Raw genomic sequence first — 18,836 nt, 5'->3', positions numbered from 1 at the left:
CCCACTTTTAACGGTACAACGGCTGCCCCACCCTTCAAACCGAAAAGCATTACTGCTTCACGGCAGAAATAGGCTGGGCGGTGGCACCTACCCGTGCGGACTCACAAGACATCCTACCACCAGTAATTACGCAAATTATAATTTTGCGGGTTTTGATTTTTATTACACGATGTTATTCCTTTCAATCGTGAACATTTGTCAAGTACGTATATCATTGGATAAATTGGTACTTGCCTGCGGGATTTGAACACTGATGCATCGCTACATACGAATGCACCGGACGTCTTATCCTTTAGGCCACGACGTACAGATAAGAAACGCCGTCTTTAAAAAAAATATTTTCTATTTTTCCAGGCGAACTAAGACCCGGTGACGTCGTGGTTGGTGTAGGCAATCGCGGCGTGCGCGGCCTCACGCACGAGTTGGTCGCGCAGATATTCCAGTCCATCACGCCGGGGACCGAAGTCAGCCTGCACCTAGTCAGAGGTACCTATTACACTTTCTTCCAGCCGGACACGGAACGAACTCACGAGCGCTCCGTTGTAAAAAATCGTACGTTTTCCGAATTTGAATTTGGAATGATCTTCTTTAAAAAAAAAATTTTACAGGATTTTAGACCTGGTAACTAAGACCATTAAGTCATGCCTTGTTTTAATTTATATTCTTATTTTTATGAAAAATGATAATGATAATATGGAGTGAAATGAAATGACATGAAGATGATTAATTTGAGATATTAATCAACTAAGATGAAATTAAATGATGAGATGATCTGGAATTAAATATAATCTTAGTAAAATGGTGGTCATTTACTGAGATTTTTCGGTGGACTGTTTGGAGGATCCCGAGAAGCTACGTCCAGCGGCTTTCATTTCCTCACATTTGTGCACTTTCACAGATACTAAACAGTTAATAAACCACCGTTATTAGACATTTAAGCCTGAAGAAACACTAAATAGACAAAATAAAACAAATCGCACAACTTCACTCCTCGCGTTTAAAAAAAACACCAAAAGACTATAAAAAACTTTTTTCAGGCTACCCTCTGACGTTCGATTCGGAAGATCCGAACACTCGGGTGTTGAGCACTTTAGCAGTGGACGCCACGGCGCCGCCCTCGTCCGACGCTGTGGCGATGCAACAGTTAACTAGGGCCTTGAGAACTAGGTAAGCTTTAATTATATTATTGTTCAATCAGACTTAATTAATGCCAATTAAAACGGGCTTACATTAATAATCGATTGCAGACTAAGTGATTGATATCTGCATTATAAAAATGCAGTCAAAAAACTTAATAAGACAAATGCTTATATGCGACGCGCAATTTAATGTAATTAAAAGGGAACCGCCGCACGGCGTCAATGCCCCACGCTCTAGATTGCGGGTCGATTACGAAGCTTAGTGCAAAATAAATGTATATAAAGATATATTCGTACATCAAAATCATAAAATCAAATTATTATAATAATGTACAATGTGATATATCATAAAAAACACATACATATAAATCATAAATGATAAAATCAGTTTAAAGTGACATAAAAATGTACAGTATTTTAATGGTGACGTTTGTGATCAGATTCAATTTAGATTCTCCGAATCACGAGACGGGGGCGCAGTCCCGCGACGAGCCGGACAGCTCGCCGGGCGCCGCGCACAGCCCGCGCCGCCTGCTGTCCCGCTCCTTCGACCTCGACGAGCTGGGCGGGGCCGACGCCGCCGCGCCCCCCCGCTGCCCCTCCGCAGACCATCTGCTGTCCCTCGCTAACGGTACGCGCCCTGCCGCCTTCTGTTTCCTACCTATGCTGATAGCCTTGAGAGCCTATTTGAACTCCTTCTTGACGCGTAGGTGAGTGTTGCTAACACTGGCCCTAGCAAGAGCAGTGCTTCGCAGAATCTACCACCGGATTGGAAACACGACCCACTGAGAAGATTGGGCGAGAAACTCAGTGGGCTGTGTATGTGGGTTAATTTTCTGGCCGAGCCCTTGACCGGTGCTGTTTTCATGAAATCAAAATCTTGTAACTTGCGTAAATATCGTATAATCTTCAGTTGGCTCATGTATGCTTTCAACAAGGGTCTAGTTATTATTTTAGAAAGAGTTTCTTAGTAGAAAGAGTTTCCAAAGCTCAGTTTCTTGAAAACTCCTAAAGCTTTAGTCTCGCCGGTAGGCAGCGGCTTTTCGGTAGACAGCGGTTTGGCTCTGCCCCTAGCATTGCTGAGGTCCATGGGCGACGGTAACCACTCACCATCAGGGGGGCCGTATGCGAGCGATCTTAAAGTCTCGTCCGGTGTTGTGTTGACAGAGGTGCGCGCTGCGGACGGCGAGCCCGGGCGGGAGATGCGGGTGAGGCTGCGCCGCGGGGCCGCCGGCTTCGGCTTCACCATCGCCGACAGCGTGCACGGACAGAAAGTTAAGAAGGTGAAGCTCTCAAGTACTTTTATATTTATTAAACTATTGCATAGCTTTTATGGCGGGCCTTGAGCGCGGCGACCGAATCATGAAATTCCGTAACGAAGAAGACTAACATCCCTCACTCCGCCTACCTTCTAGCTCGCGTTCAACACATTCACGCGTTGCGCTTGTGTAGTGTTTGTGAATAAGCGCGTGGCGTGACGTCACACTGCGTGCGCATCATAAAAAGTCTGCCCATCTCTCTCTCGCGCGGTCTAGCTTATGAATGTGAAGGGGACAGTTAAGATTTTGCTTTTATTAATGTTTAATATAGCGTGGTCTTGTTTTAATATTAAATTATCATTGTCTAATTATAATTGCATAAGTTGATAAAAAATGCTATGCAATAGCTTTACCGCGGCAGTTCCCGAGTGCCACACGTTTGTTTTTTATTTATTTATTTATTTAAAAATTACCAAGAAGGGTTTACAGTAAGACATAAAATAACATTGACATGTATAGAGCAATTGATAACTGCAACTCCAATTAGAGGCAATCACAGCATGCATTACATTAAAATATCAACAGAGATTTAACAATAATAATAATAATAAATAAAAGAAAACAAAAGAAAGACAACAAGGACAGTAATACCTGAGTACTCAGACCAAGGCTGAGGCTGAGGTTCAACAACAACTTTTTATAATTTTGTTCCTGTATAGTTAGTTTCTTTTCACTTTACAAAATATTGAGACGTGGCAGTCAATAATCAAACTTTTAATAATTTGCGCCTGCGTTCTGTTGGGCGGCGGCTGGCGTCAGTCGTTTTAAAAAAACACAAGTCCTCCCACAAAACGCTCACAATAAATGTTTGTATAATACTGGTGGTAGGACCACTTGTGAGTCCGCACGGGTAGGTACCACCATCGTGCCTATTTCTGCCGTGAAGCAGTAATGCGTTTCGATTTGAAGGGTGGGGCAGCCGTTGTAACTATACTGAGACTTTAGATCTTGTATCTCAAGGTGGGTGGCGCGTCTACGTTGTAGATGTCTATGGGCTCCAGTAACCACTTAACACCAGGTGGGCTGTGAGCTCGTCCACCCATCTAAGCAATAAAAAAAAAACCTCTATTTCAGTTCTTTTAATAAATGCTGACACTGCGCGAAACGACTGAACTTTACGGACTGAACTGGCTTTTACTGCACTGTGACTATCTGTCAGACCGACTGACTGAGACTAAGAAAGACTGTGGAACCAACTGTGGTTTTGTTGCAGTGAAATGATACCACCAATTACAATTTTATATTTAATCAGCTGACCCGGCAGACTTCGTAGTGCCTCAATCGATAAATAAAAGACACATGAAGGGGACACATCAAAGGAAAAATAAAATTGTTTGTTTTTATATAATTCCGAGCTTTTTTATATTTTCTCACCTTTTAAACTTTCCCTGGACTTCCACGAATAATTCAAGACCAAAATTAGCCAAATCGGTCCAGTCGTTCACGAGTTTTAGCGAGACTAACGAACAGCAATTCATTTTTATATATATAGATTAAAGAGCGAGCAAATACAAATGGTAATAGCGGAGCACCAGCGTATGTCTATCTCGAACTCAACCGAATGAAATCATTTTGCGATGCTCCAACGCAGGGCCGTACTCAGCGCAGGGCCGCACTCAGGAACGCTACAAGACTGCAAGACTGAGACTAGGCCGATGATTGAGACTTGCACGATGACTGTGTGACGCCCACGAGGCCGCCTCCGTTTTTATATTATTCTATAGTGCTTGTCTAGTATTGAATAACATCATCACTTGCAGGTGTTGGACCGCAGCCGCTGCGCCGGGCTGCGCGAGGGCGACTTACTGCTGCAGATAGGAGACGCGGACGTGCGGCACGCCTCGCACCAACACGTCGTGCAAGTTCGTACATTTTCTGCCTTAGCTGATGGTCTTTTGAGACCATTTCAGCGTAACCTTAGTAGGTGAGCTCACGGGGCTCAAACCTGACGACGATGCTAACCTTAGCAAGAGCAATGCTTCGCAGAATCTACCACCGGATCGGAAACGCGACCCACTGAGAAGATCCGGCGAGAAACTCAGTGGGCTGTGTCTGTGGGTTAGTTTACTCGCCGAGCCCATCGTCGCAAGCGATGGGTTCGAAGGGTACTCCGGTGGCTATCCTACAAAAATAGAATTGTATTCTTTGAAAAGGTTTTAAGTTTGTATCACTATGCCTAGTGCATGTTTTTTAACGTTCTCGATAGCGTAAAAGTTAACTCAAATTTGTGTATGCAATTGGAACAGCGCCCCTAGCGGCAAACGTAGGTAAACTTTCCAACTCCATACAAATTTGAGTTAGCTTTTACGCTTTAACGTTAAAAAAAACTCGCACTAAGCACATTGTAAAATCAACTGTACCAGACTGCTGCGTAGTTATCAATTTATGAAATACTGTACCCATCCGCTTCGCTGGACATTTAAAATTAACATTATTATTTCTCACCTCCACAAACATTCTCATCATTAACGTACCACTGTAGATTTATATATAGATTAGAGATTTTCTTTAGTAATGTTCTAGATAAAGCCTTAAGTTAAAACGATAAAGTCGATATTTGAAAATAAAATGATAAATTTATTCTCCCGTCTAAGAGATCGGCCCTCCGTTCTGGTGAGGCTCTTTGGATCGTCAGCAATTCTAAAATAAAATCGACATCATGCTAGGTCACGATTTGTAAGAGCCCATAGACATCAACTACTTAAATACCGCCACCCACTTTGAGACATGAGTTCTAAGGTCTCAGTTGTAACAGTATGACGGCTGCCTCCTCAAACCGAAACGCATTACTGATTAACGGCAGCAATGAACAAAGCAGTAAGTAGCTCAAAAGACGCTCAGCCACGGTAAACTATATACATATAGTAACAACACCCTGATCTGCAGGTGCTGAAGGACTGCCCCGCGCTGCACGAGACGTCGCTGCGGGTGTGGCGCCGAGGCGGGGGGGGCCGCGCGCCCCGCAGCCGCTCCGCCACCCGCCCGCACCCCGCGCCCGGTGAGTGCGCCTACCTATACACGTCATCAACAAATATACAATTTCCGAGTCCGAGAATATTCCACACATCTCTAGTATTGTTTCCGCTATCTGATAATAGATGGCGTTGTACTGATCGCGCGTTCTAGGTGCTACTAGATCCTTCGATATTCGTTCGACTATTCGGCGTTAGATGGCGTTACTCTTACCAGCATAACAATATTAACAAAAGAGTTTTTGTTGATGACTTAACATAGTGGTAGCGTGTAATTGTTAATATCGACAGCGGCGTCGGGCGGAAGCCAGCTCGGCCGCAGCAAGACCCCGACGGCGGAGCAGCTGCGGTCCCCGGGCGCACCCGCGTCCCAGCGCGACGGACTCGACGGCGCCATGAACTCCGGTACACGCGCACCGAGCACTCGCTGGCTTTATAACTGGATTCTTTTTTTATTGCTTAGATGGGTGAACGAGCTCACAGCCCACCTGGTGTTAATTGGTTACTGGAGCCCATAGATATCTACAACGTAAATGCGCAACCCACCTTGAGATATAAGTTTTAAGGTATCAGTATAGTTACAACGGCTGCCCCGCCCTTCAAACCGAAACGCATTACTGCTTCACGACAGAAATAGGCGGGGCGGTGGTAACTACCCTTGCGAACTCACAGGGTCATAAGGGCACGATTAATCGCTTCTAAACAGGAAATATCATATGCATAGTATTATTATACTACTAGCTGTACCCGTCCACTTCGCAGGGCATTTAAAATTAACATTATTATTTCTCACCCCCACAAAGATTCTCATCATTAACGCCCCCGCAACTGGTGTAGGGAGTCCAACACTCATATAAATATTAGCCTATTCATTAAGTACATGTTTTTTCTACAATTTCAAGTCAATCGGATGCTTGGTTCAGTAGTTATAACGGAACATCTGTAAAAACCACTAGATTTTTATGTTAGTATAGATCAGGGGCTCCCAAACTTATTCGGTCTACTGCTCACTTTGAGAATACATTATTGATGTGCCTCTGGAAAACATACAGCATTGTATTATGAAGAAGCAGTGATGTACTTAGCTTAGATTCCTTGTCTATGTCCAACCATAGACAGTCAATTTAGTTCCATCTTTAGCCGCTAGGTGCTGCCAGCAAGTATAAAGGGAGCGCAGCCATCTTTGATCTTCATAGCGTTGTGTACTTTCGTACTGTGAAGTCGCAAGTCCACAAATATTTATTCGACTTCTTATTAATTGCAAAAAATATTTATTTTGTGTTTCTATGAGTGTTATTTTGCAATCATTACGAGTATTATTTACCAATCCTATCATCGGACGCCATGAATCACGCGTCATCTGTTGGAGGTGATGTTGAGTCAAGCTCCATAATTTCCGAGAGGGAAAACGTCCAGGCGAGACGCGATGGAGACGCCTCGCGTTCGAACAGCTCGTCAAGCGAAAAAGAACAAAAGGAGTCTCTGCGTAAGAAACGACGGGATTCAAAGGTAACGGTCGATCTTCGAATCGGCTCGTTATCCCACCAGGTCAGTGACGTTGTAAATCTAATAATGCATCAACTGTGTGTAACAATTGAATGTAACGAAAATTGTTGTAAACAAATTGATCTCGTCAATACGGAAATTTTGACAAAAACACAACAGATTTAAACTAATAATCTTTGTAACATAATTACTGAAAACTTTGACAAATCGTCTCCGTCGTACAAGTTACCCGTAAAAAGCGTTTTAAATTGTATACGGAAAAAAGGGCCGTATGTATAGAAATAAGACGTCAAAGTTTAATTTCCGTGGTCTCTAACAAAGTATCCTGTTGCCAACGCACTACTCATTGAGGAATTTTTGTTTGATAATAGTAAATTGAAATCTATTCAGTCCCTCGGAGGGCTACAATCCTATTTGTCAAGGTAAGCCAAACATTATAAACAATCATAGTCTGTAACATCTGGCACAATCCAGAGGGGGGCAATTGAAGACACCGACGGGAGGCACTGAGTGCCACCAAAATTGTAATAATTTGTAAACCATATATGGTTACCAAAAAAAAAAAAAACTACCTTTTTCTGCGGAAGAAAAGCGACGGATCAATGCGTCCAATTTTGGATCTTCGAGAGTTGAACAAGGTCGTAAAGATAAAACACCTACTGTTTTCGGACACCTAGGTACCAAACTTTCTCCACCCAGGGGACTGGATGATAGAATTGAACATTTCTCAGGAATATTTTTCTAGTATCAGTCGCAAAATTTCGTCGATACTTCTTGAGGATCAGTACCAAGGTACCAGTATCAGTACCTCCAGGAAGGAATCGGTACCTTCTTATGAGTTAGTATGAAATGACATGCCTACCCTTCGGTCTGGCTTCAGAGCCACACCTTTTTGCTTCTATAACATGCGGGTCGCAGAGACCTTGCGTGCAAAGGGAACTCGAGTGCTAGTGTCTACTAGACGACTTCCTTTTTGGTCGACCAAGACAAATCCAAGTTGAAACTTCAGGCTGCAGAAGCTGTGAAGCTTTTGGATTAACCTTTTTTGCTTCCATAACATGCTGGGTCGCAGAGACCTTGCGTGCAAAAGGAACTCGAGTGCTAGTCTACCCAGACGACTTCCTTTTGGTCGACCAAAACAAATCCAAGTTGAAACTTCAGGCTGCAGAAGCTGTGAAGGTTTTGGATTATCTGGGCTGGCATGTCCATTTCCATTATATAGGGTGCTCGGTCGCTCGGTCGCGGAGATATTGCGTGCAAAGTCGAGTGCTAGCTTACCTACACGACTTAATCTTGTTTCACCAAGACAAATAAACGTTTTTGTTCCCATAGCATGCTCGGTCGCGGAGACCTTGCGTACATAGGGAAGTCAAATGTTAACGTACCTACACGACTTTCTCTTGGTCCTTGAAGACAAATACACCTTTTTGCTTCCACAGCATGCTCGGTCGCGGAGGCATTGCGTGCAAAATCGAAGTGCTAGCTTACTTACACGACATGATCTTGTTTCACCAAGACAAATAAACGTTTTTGCTCCCATAGCATGCTCGGTCGCGAAGACCTTACGTACATAGGGAAGTCAAATGTTAACCTACCTACGCGACTTTTTCTTGGTCCATGAAGACAAATACACCTTTTTTGCTTGCATAGCATGCTCGGTCGCGGAAACATTGCGTGCAAAGGGATGTTGTGTTATCCCACCTACGCAAATCCCACCAGGTCCATCAAAAGAAGTCCAAGTTGAGTCTTCAGGCCACATAAGCTGTAAAGCTCTTGGATTATTTGGGCTGCCAAGTCAGCCTTACAAAAAATCAATTAGTACACTGGTTCAAGAGATGACATGTCTAGGGATTCGATGGAAAATTGCGAGAAATGAAGTGGCCACTCAACAACATCCTAGCTCAAACTCTGACGGAATTACATCAATCTATGCTAACTTGCAAATTTTCTTGCGAAGTTTCAAGAAAAGGGGTAAAAAACAGGCCATCCTGCATGTGTTAACAATTAAATGCAGTGCTGACGCGGAGCCACATGTTAGACATTGCCGATACACAAAACCAACCATTTCCTGGCAACGGAAGCTTCGGACATGTGTAGGGGTTACAAATACAGTGCTGACGCGGAGCCACATGTCAAACATTGCCGAGACCCAAAACCAACCATTTCCTGGCAACGGAAGCTTCGGACATGGGTAGGGATTACAATTAGACAAAATATTAACGTCCTGTCTATGGTCAGCTCAACAACAGAAACGGCTCACCCACAAAAGAGCTATTTGCAATGGTAGTGACAATCAAAATGAATCTGAAAGTATTTCACTAACGTTGACCTTTCGATTTTTAAACCTAAGCGATAAGTTCAAGATAACTGTCAGCTTATCTCTCGGGGAGATACAACATCATAGCCGACAGGCTATCACGAGGAAATCAACCTGCGAAATGGCACTTTTTACCACAAGTGACCACAAAAGTTTTTCGAAAGTGGGGTCATCCGGATATAAACCCATTCGCCGACCAAGATTGGATACCTTCAGCAGACCGTAGAGGATGCAACTAGCATGGAGAATTCCTCCTCTCAACCTTCTCCCCAAAGTACTGACTCACTTCAACAGTGTCTAGGGAACCTACCTGGTAGTGTTCCCAGACTGAGCGAAAGCATTTGGGTTTCCAAGCCCTCAGATCCCGAACGCTAGATAACTCGCACGAAATCCAAAACCTGCCTCCTCCACAGGTTAAACATTAACCCTGAAAGCTTAAAGGGGGGGGGGAGGTTGTACAAATAATAGACTGGTCTAAACAGGAGAAGATTTATTGAAAATTAGCTGGTGTCAATCCACTTTGTCAGCATACTTACCAGCAACTAGAAGATGGTGCATATGGTGCTACAGTTTTAAAATTGATCCTAAGTCTGCAGATGTTGCCAAATTCTTTCTTCTTTTCCAAAAAGAAAATTTTGCCTATAAAACAATCCTTCTGCATCATAAAGCAGCGCTGTCTACTTTCTGTGGGCGAAATACATGTAGGACGGCAAACATTCTCAAGCTCTCTAATAAAAATTGCTATTTTAAAAAAGCCATCGGAATAGCTAAACAAAATTCAACTACTTATTACAATTTTACTAAGTGTAGTCCCATTCACATGAGATCCGAGAATAGTTCTAAACTGGTTTTCTTCAAACCCAGCCACCACATCACGCCTCAATGTAGCTTGAAGGACACCAACAACCATGTTGCTGGCTACGGGACGCAGAGTTAATTAATTAATAACCTTACTTTGCTCAACATTTCTAAAGACAGTTTCTTTGATAACAGAGAAAAACATCTTTCTGATACCAGTCTTTGGGTCTAAAATTGAAATCCATTTTCGTCAATAATCTGCATAAGTGCTTTCTAAACATGAAACTAAAGACATGCCCGGTAAGATTCGTAAGGACTTTTTTCTAACTATGTGTGTTGTCACAAAAGCGGCATCCCGTACTGTAATTGGAAACTGGTCTTCGTTCAACCTTACGAGGTAATGGCATCAACGCATCTCCAAGAAGTTGTAGATCAGCAGTAGCCTCTGAGATGGATTGATAATGAACCAATGGACGAAATACTTTCTAGAGGCAATTGCAAATCATCCAAACGTTTACAATAATTATTGCCGAATAATAGAGCTTCGTAAAGATCCTCACGATTCTTTTTTTCAACACATTTACTTCTACATGATGTATATACATCATTTATACAATTTATACATTTTCTTGTATATACAAGATAAAATGTTTATTACAAACTTATAAATATTTTTTAATTATTGAATTAACATGGAAGTTAACAACTGTTTTTTTGATTTAATAATTATATAAATTATGAACATTATCATTGCGCTTCATAATTTTATTATGGCTTTACCTATTTCATCATAGCGTTGTGCTTAATAATTTCACCAGCAGATAACAAACACGTCTTCATAATACAATGCTGTATGTTTTCCAGAGGCACATCAATATTACGGTTTTACATAACAATAAAACCGATATTATGTGCCGAGAAGGAAAACATACAGCATTGCAGGAAGTTCTTCCTGGTGAAGACTATGAAGATCAAAGATGGCTGCGCTCCCTTTATACTTGCTGGCAGCACCTAGCGGCTAAAGATGGAACTAAATTGACTGTCTATGGTTGGACATAGACAAGGAATCTAAGCTAAGTACATCACTGCTTCTTCATAATACAATGCTGTATGTTTTCCTTCTCGGCACATAATATCGGTTTTATTGTTATGTAAAACCGTAATATTTTTTTAGCGCCCCTACTTTTTCACCTACTTAAAAACCACTATAGCCAGAGCTCACACGGTGATTAAGAGTCCTCCTAGATAAAATTACAAATCGCCTCCCAAGCCTCTACAACACAACGCCCCCATTTTTTTTCTGGGTCCCCTACCGCCCCCCTTTAGGCCTGCAGCGCCCACAAGGGGGCGTTATCGCCCACTTTGGGAAAGGATGGTATAAATGATAATACGTTTCAACAATTTAATCTTACATTTGTGAAGATTTAGTCTCGCGGTTAGAAAGACCCCCTACCCTCTCCCCAAGAGCTCAAACAAACACTTTCACTCGGAAGCGTCTCGTTTATTGACCACGTCTGTGATTGTGCAGTGGAGGCGACGTACGCGGTACCAGAGCACAAGGGTCGGGACCGCGAGAGCCTGATGGACCGCCGCCGCCGGAGCAGCACCCCAGGTTAGCACCGTTATAATATATATGCCCCTCAATAATAATGCAGACTGTGGGTGACTCACATGTATTTATTTATTTTATTATAATTACACTACACAACAACACATACATACTTTTTTTTATATCAACACATTCATTTATCACGTCGTGGTCACCGGTTTAGTTGTCTTAAGTTGTAATAAAAACTTTATTTGTGTCCATGTGTTTGCAAAGACTTTATATTACAACTTAAGACAACTAAACAGACTAATCAATTGGTCGCGCAAATCCAGCAAACAATTCATAACGGCCGTCTGGTGTAGTGGTAAGTGACATGGTCACTACATAAGGGGGTCGCGGGTTCGAATCCCGCCAAGGGAAGATATTTGTATGATAAATATAAATGTCTTTTCCAGGGTTATGGATGTATATTAAATATATGTATGTGTTTAATAAAAATCTTACATTTATTTCTGTTATCTGGTACCTGTAACACAAGTTCTTTACGAACTTATCACGGGACCTGTTAACGTGGTGTGATTGTTAGTAAATATTTATTATTTATTTATTTATTATAATGATTATCAACTTACGTCAAGCCTATTCATGGTACTTTTGCATCGTGCATCGTGCATGACCTTGGGACGCAAGGAAGCAATATGGAACGTGTATAGAACGCTTAAGGCGTACCTGATTGCACCGTCTCTATATAAAGATGATTTATAGCTAAAGCGCCGCAGAACAGAATTAGCTTGAGCAGCGGAAACACATATTTATTTATTTATTTATTTAAAGATTACCGACAGGGTTTACAGTAAGACATAAAATAACATTGACATGTATAGAGCAATTGATAACTGCAACTCTAATTATAGGCAATCACAGCATGCATTACATTAATATATTAATAGAGATTTAACAATACTATAAATAATAATAAAAAAAATTTATTAAAAACAGAAAGACAACAAGGACAGTAATACCCGAGTACTCAGACCAAGGCTGAGGCTGAGGTTCAACAACAACTTTTTATAACTTTGTTCTTAAATATTGGAAGGGAATCGCCAAATATGTCAAGGTTTTCAACTTTTCTAACAAGATTATTATAAAGGTTAGTTAGACGAGGAGTAGGTGAGTGCTTGCCTAGATTGGTTCTGCTAAAGCGGGTGCTGAAAATATCTTTTGTACTATTTCTTTTATAAAATAAACTCAGTGTCAGTCACAGTTTCCTTTTTTGAAAAGAGCTCCTGAAATCCACCCCGTAACAGCACGACTCATAACCAAATACAATCACTGACCTAGCCAACAAAAACCCATAAAGTACAAAAAATGAAACCCTAATATTGAAATTTATTTTAATTGGACTTGTGGGCAGACGAATATACCAACCTTGATAACCGTCGCTGATGGACGTCAGCAATCCCATATTTATGTATTTAAAAAAAATAGTTTCTAACCTTGTTATTTTGTATCTTTCTTGGTATCTCGATCTCTGGACTATTGTTAGCTTAGATTATGTAGAACTGAATGAAACTGAAATTGAAATTGAAAGTGAAATTTGTCACTTCAGTTCACACATGTTCAAACTTTTCAAAATGAAAAATTTAATTTAATATTAGTATTATTATTAATTGTTGTTGTAATTGATTTTTTTCTGAACCCCATTTTTTCTCATACAACATAAAAAAAAAACAATACAAAATAATATCTACGTATTATACCGTAAAAGTTCATCAATGAATCCATTGTTTTTACTAATTTAAAAAAGAAGAAAAAAAATTAAAATCCCAGGCGGTCGTCTCACTCTCCCGACGGTGACGCCGTGGACGGAAAACGCGTGGCACGAGAGAGACAACTGGCTGGACAACGGCAACGTGCAGAACTGGAACGGAGCGCCCTGGGAGGGAGGGGACGCCTGGAACGGGAACTGGGGGGAGGTCCCCACCCCCACCGTGCACGTCGACGTGAACGCGCCCTACTGGAGGGGAAACGCCAGTCTAGCCGACAGTAGCGATAATGGAGGTCAGTTTCTACACGCTGGAAGAACGGCGTACCACCACCACTACTCTGCCTATTTCTGCCGTGAAGCAGTAATTCGTTACGGATAAAAAGCGAGATTAAAAGGCCGACTATAAAAAACTGAGACTCATGTACAAGGTGGGCGGCGGCATTTACATGGTTGATGTCCATGGGCTCCGGTGACCATTTAACAACAGGTAGGCGTAAGCTCGTCTACCCATCTTAGCAATAAATAACATTTAAAAACTTAACTACGGCCCACAGTACAAGATTTTCTTGTTTTCACGAAGCTAAGGATTATCTTCACATCTCCTTTGAAGGACATGTCATAGGATGCGGGGGTGATCTCTGGAGGGCAACACAAATAATAGTGCCGTTGTTCAGGTTTCCCAGAAGACGGGATGCTACACTCACCAACCACAGCTGCTATCGGCGGTCTGACCACGCACAGACAGTCACCGTCCGCCAACAGATTGAGGCCGCATTCACCGGCCAACTCCACTGGTCAGTGCTGATAAGGAATGCGTAATTTAAAACCAAAATTTAATGTTTTACGACAATTATGTACTTGAAGTCGCAATTGTTATGATGTTGCGTCACATACACCAGTCGCCGCCTGTGACTAGACTAGACTTTGCTCATCACATCCAATTAATTCTCATTCATGCTCATGACCATTTGCGAGAATATAATTCACTAATACCATAAAAAGTGCACGGGCACGTACGCACGCACGCACGCCAATCTGCGGCGCGGCCGGTGTGAACATATGATCGATTTCTATAGCGGACAGTAATAATTGTAATCAACAACAATTATATATTTTAAAAATATTCCATTATATATCTACTCTAATCTATTATAGAAATCTACTTATATTGATGTAACTTTTGTCGAGCGAGGTCAAAAAAAAAAACGGTGCGCGTGCAACTTGGTGCACGTGAACTTCTTTATCGATGTGTATTGTGGTTTTCTTTATTTTTCATCTTTAAATCAGATTGCTCTTGTAATAGGGAATGCTGTGTATAAGAGATGAGCAATCTTCAACGTTTATTTTATATATATTTTAAATTATAGATAGATTTTTTTTTAATACTTCTTTAATATATTGGAGGCTACTCGTTGCTAACGCTCGCGCTGACCTGTAACAGGTATACTACCCGCGTGCGTGCGAGTGCCACGCATTCACTCTCTTTCTAGTATGGTAGCGTTAAACGTTTAACGCAACCTTGTTGGAAGCCGCATGAGAAGTCTCACTTCAATAAAAAAATATTAAAGAAGTTCGTCTTCTAGGTCGTCTGCGCAGCCACTCGCCGTCCAACAACAGCGCGACGGAACGGCTCCTGGCCAATTCGCCTTCGACCAGACTGCGGAGTCAGTCTCCGTCAAACAACTCTTCCAATAGTCGAGTAAAGGGATCGCCTCTGAGGTACATTTCTCATACTTTTACTACTCTTTTAGTCTATACAATTGCTTTGATGGGTGAATAAGATATCATTCTATCTAGTGTATACCGGACGTAGACATCTCAGCGTAAACGCCGCCAGCTCGGGACATGAGATTATAGTCTCATTTGTCTAACAGCCGCCCCACCCCTCAAACCGGAACGGGTGATTGCTTCGCTGCAGAAATAGGTAGGACAATGGTAATTATTCGTGCTGGTTTATCATACGGTCGACCACAAGTAAATGTCGACTGCAAATTGAGTTAATTTGATATAATACTAAGAGAACGCAGTCACTCTTCACGACCCCCACTGGGAGTGATGACTGCATTTATAATACTATTTATTTAAATAATTAATAATTGATCGTCACAGAAGTCGAACCGACGGTAGTAGTTTCTCTGACCCGGTAACTAAGACCTTTAGGTCAAGTTTTATTTTAATTTATATTCTTATTTATATGAAAAATGATAATATGGAGTGAAATGAAATTAAGATGATTAGTTTGAGACATTAATCAACTGAGATGAAATTAAATGAAATGAGATGTGATTATATGGGATGAAATATAATCTTAGTAAAATTGTGGTTATTTACTGAGACTTTTTCAGTGGGCTTTTTGGAGGACCCCGAGAAGCTACGTCCAGTGGCTTTGTTTCATTTTCCCACATTTGTGCACTTTCACAGACATTAAACAGTTAATAAACCATCGTTATTACATATTTAAACCTGATGAAACACTAAATAGATAATATGTACAGCGTGTTACTAAAACACATTTTTATTAATTCCTAGTAAATATAAATAAATTCATTTTTTTATTAGGTTACGTGAATCTTCGCCGCCGAGACACATGCACTCGCCGTTGAGACAGTCGCCATCTTGTTACGACGCCGACTCATTGGCTCAGTCCAATACCGTCTACGTGCCGAACTACCCGCAGGTTAGAAATTAATTATTAACAACTTTATAAGTTACTACCCTGCTTCGCTGGGCATTTAAAATTAACATTATTATTTATTATCATTATTATTAAGGAGTCCAACCCTATATAAATATTAGCCATTGACTAACTTAATGACTGAAAACCCTTACCAAAACATCATTTAATGAGTGAATTCTGGAGAACAGCTGTCAAGGCTTCAATAAACAAGGATTCCACATGACCACGACTGTTCTGCCAAGAGTAGCCAGCCGCCTATGATGATGATGAAGTCACGGTGGGTTTTGGCAATCATATTGGAATGCCTAGAGGCTCTGACACCTGCTTAGTATAATATGACCAATAGGCTGCACATAAAGCATGTATGTTTGAAGGGTAGAAATTATATCTCAAGGTGGGTAGCGCATTTACGTCGTAGATGTCTATGGGCTCCAGTAACCACTTAACACCAGGCCGCCTGTGAGCTCGTCCACCCATCTAAGCAAAAAAATATATATCAAAAAACATAAACTTCTTTATGGTAGGCAGCAGCTTGGCACTGCCTCTGGTAATGCTGAAGTCCATGGGCGACGGTAACCACTCACCATTAGGTGGGCCGGGTTCATATATAAGGGTAATAAAAAGAAACGTCTATATAAGACCTGAGGATGAGGGAGGGGTCACAAAAGTTTTCGTTCACAGGTCGAAGCCGGTGGCACGACGGACCCTGAGGCAGACGTACTGGTGCGGCTGGGGCGCGGAGCCGCGGGGTTCGGGTTCAGGATCGTGGGCGGCACCGAAGACGGGAGCAGAGTGGCTGTCGGTTACGTCGTGCCGGGTGTGTAAATACCCTCAAAAATAATATTGTAATTACTAGCTGACCCGGCAGACTTCTTAGTGCATCAATCGATAAATAAAAGACCTAAACGTTTGTATAAAATAAACTTAAAACAAACAAAACGAATCCGTCCGACGGCGGACACATTTTTATTTAATTCCGAGCATTTTCATATTTAACTAACTTTTAAACCTTCTCTGGACTTCTACAAATAATTCAAGACCAAAATTAGTCAAATCGGTCCAGCCGCTCTCGAGTTTTAGCGAGCCTAACGAACAACAATTCATTTTTATAGATATAGATTTAGTTATGGATTTTTTGTTGAGGACCACTCAACTAGATAATATCATCGTGCTGTTTCTTTCAAAGAACGGTGTCATGCAACACAGCAAAGTCTTATTTTCTGTATCATAGCAGAAACGGCCGTATTCATACTGATGCTCAGCGGTAATCATTAAATACTAAGTGAATTGAGAACCCTCTCTCCTATGCAACCGTTCATCGTTCTTGTCGAACCCGTCGCTTGCGACGAAGGGCTCGACGAGTAAATTGACCCACAGACACAGCCCACTGAGTTTCTCGCCGGATCTTCTCAATTGGTCGCGTTTCCGATCCGGTGGTAGATTCTACGAAGCACGGCTCTTGCTAGGGTTCGTATTAACAACGTCGTCAGGTTTGAGCCCGTGAGCTGCTGCTCACCTACTAGTTAAGGTTATATTGAAATAGCCTCTCAAGGCTATCAGCTTAGGTAGGAAAAAAAAACCTATGCAAAATGCGGTAACCGTATTTGTGGTGCGGGAACCAAACTCTTGATATACTAGGTTGAAGTTACAATAGCGCTAAACTAAATGGATGTGTTTATGCAACAAGCGCGCACGCATAACGAGTACCACGGAATAGATAAATAAGGTTGGAATGGTAATGTAGGCGGGGCAAGCGTGCCACTGTTATGATAGAACAAACATAACTCGACCGATTCTTTCATTCACCGCGTTTAGTGCGCTTCGGACTACTTGGCGAACAGATCTCCGCTTTATAGTGCCGTGTTGTGCAATTATAACTTGTAAAACAAAAAATCAGACCTCAAGTATAGAGCGAGGAGGTATATCTTTCGATCGGTAAGTCGAAATTACCATTTAATTACAATATTATTTGTCTAAAACATAAAAATATACTGAGCATTATGAAATTCCAAACATTAACAATATTATTGCAGCAAGTTATAAATAGCATACATTGCGCGATGTGTACTCGCCCAATGAACGCAATGACCAAGTCAGCTTCCAATGTACTACATGCATTGCGTTCTCTACACTTCAATCTTTGAAATTTCGGCCTTTGCCCTGATTGGCCGTGCAGTTTGTCGATAGTGAGGTGACCATGTGGTAAAATCATCGACAGAATTCTCGACTATATTTACATTTGACATGGATAATTTTTGCATTATTTTATATTTAATTAATGATACATAGTATATTCTTAGTGAGACGTATTTTGAGTAAAATAAATATGTATTATTATTATTGAATTATTATCATTGAATTAAAGTGAAGGTATAATATAAAGGGACATGTAGACCTCTAATTTACGGGTATTTACTATATTGTCTAAGACGTATTAAAATCTAAGTAAAATGCTATTTGACTTATGCAGTAAATTAAAAATTTTAGGTTTCCTAAAGAACCTAACGCCAGGGAACAATGGATTGACGTGACAGGTAGAGGAAACTGGAGACAAAGACGAGTACTATTTGCTCTAAACATTTTACTGAAAATGATTTTATCATAAAAAAAATCAGAATACACTTAGTTTTGAAAAATTCATTCGCAATTAATAGCAAGCGCCAACTGCTTAACAAATACGTTTTATTCCAGCGACAGTGACTATTTGTAATTAATAAAAGTAAAATAGTTTTTTTTTTTCAATATTTATTTCATGTTTCATTTTCTCCATTCATTCATCAGATAATTTATC

General features: G+C 41.2%; 1 protein-coding gene and 1 long non-coding RNA gene across 2 annotated transcripts in view; both read left to right on the top strand.

The window, feature by feature from the left end:
- LOC110385385 (membrane-associated guanylate kinase, WW and PDZ domain-containing protein 2) overlaps window positions 1-18,836 on the top strand; it is a 40,229-nt gene that overhangs the window by 11,815 nt on the left and 9,578 nt on the right. The window contains exons 5-17 of the mRNA XM_038020865.2: window positions 355-486; window positions 1,038-1,167; window positions 1,580-1,770; window positions 2,307-2,422; window positions 4,219-4,320; window positions 5,345-5,456; window positions 5,722-5,835; window positions 11,580-11,663; window positions 13,431-13,661; window positions 14,043-14,162; window positions 14,952-15,087; window positions 15,928-16,045; window positions 16,727-16,862. Of these exons, the coding sequence (XP_037876793.1) occupies window positions 355-486; window positions 1,038-1,167; window positions 1,580-1,770; window positions 2,307-2,422; window positions 4,219-4,320; window positions 5,345-5,456; window positions 5,722-5,835; window positions 11,580-11,663; window positions 13,431-13,661; window positions 14,043-14,162; window positions 14,952-15,087; window positions 15,928-16,045; window positions 16,727-16,862 (1,722 nt within the window). The remainder of the gene's footprint in view (window positions 1-354; window positions 487-1,037; window positions 1,168-1,579; window positions 1,771-2,306; window positions 2,423-4,218; window positions 4,321-5,344; window positions 5,457-5,721; window positions 5,836-11,579; window positions 11,664-13,430; window positions 13,662-14,042; window positions 14,163-14,951; window positions 15,088-15,927; window positions 16,046-16,726; window positions 16,863-18,836) is intronic.
- Window positions 17,480-18,793, top strand: LOC134201522 (uncharacterized). Its single transcript, XR_009976865.1, has 2 exons — window positions 17,480-17,980; window positions 18,533-18,793. It is a non-coding gene; the product is annotated as an uncharacterized LOC134201522 (long non-coding RNA).

This window comes from Bombyx mori, chromosome 27 (assembly GCF_030269925.1).
Source record: "Bombyx mori chromosome 27, ASM3026992v2".
In the NCBI taxonomy this organism is placed as follows: domain Eukaryota; kingdom Metazoa; phylum Arthropoda; class Insecta; order Lepidoptera; family Bombycidae; genus Bombyx; species Bombyx mori.
The sequence above is the reverse complement of the archived record's forward strand: the minus strand, read 5'-3'. Positions and strand labels throughout refer to the sequence as shown.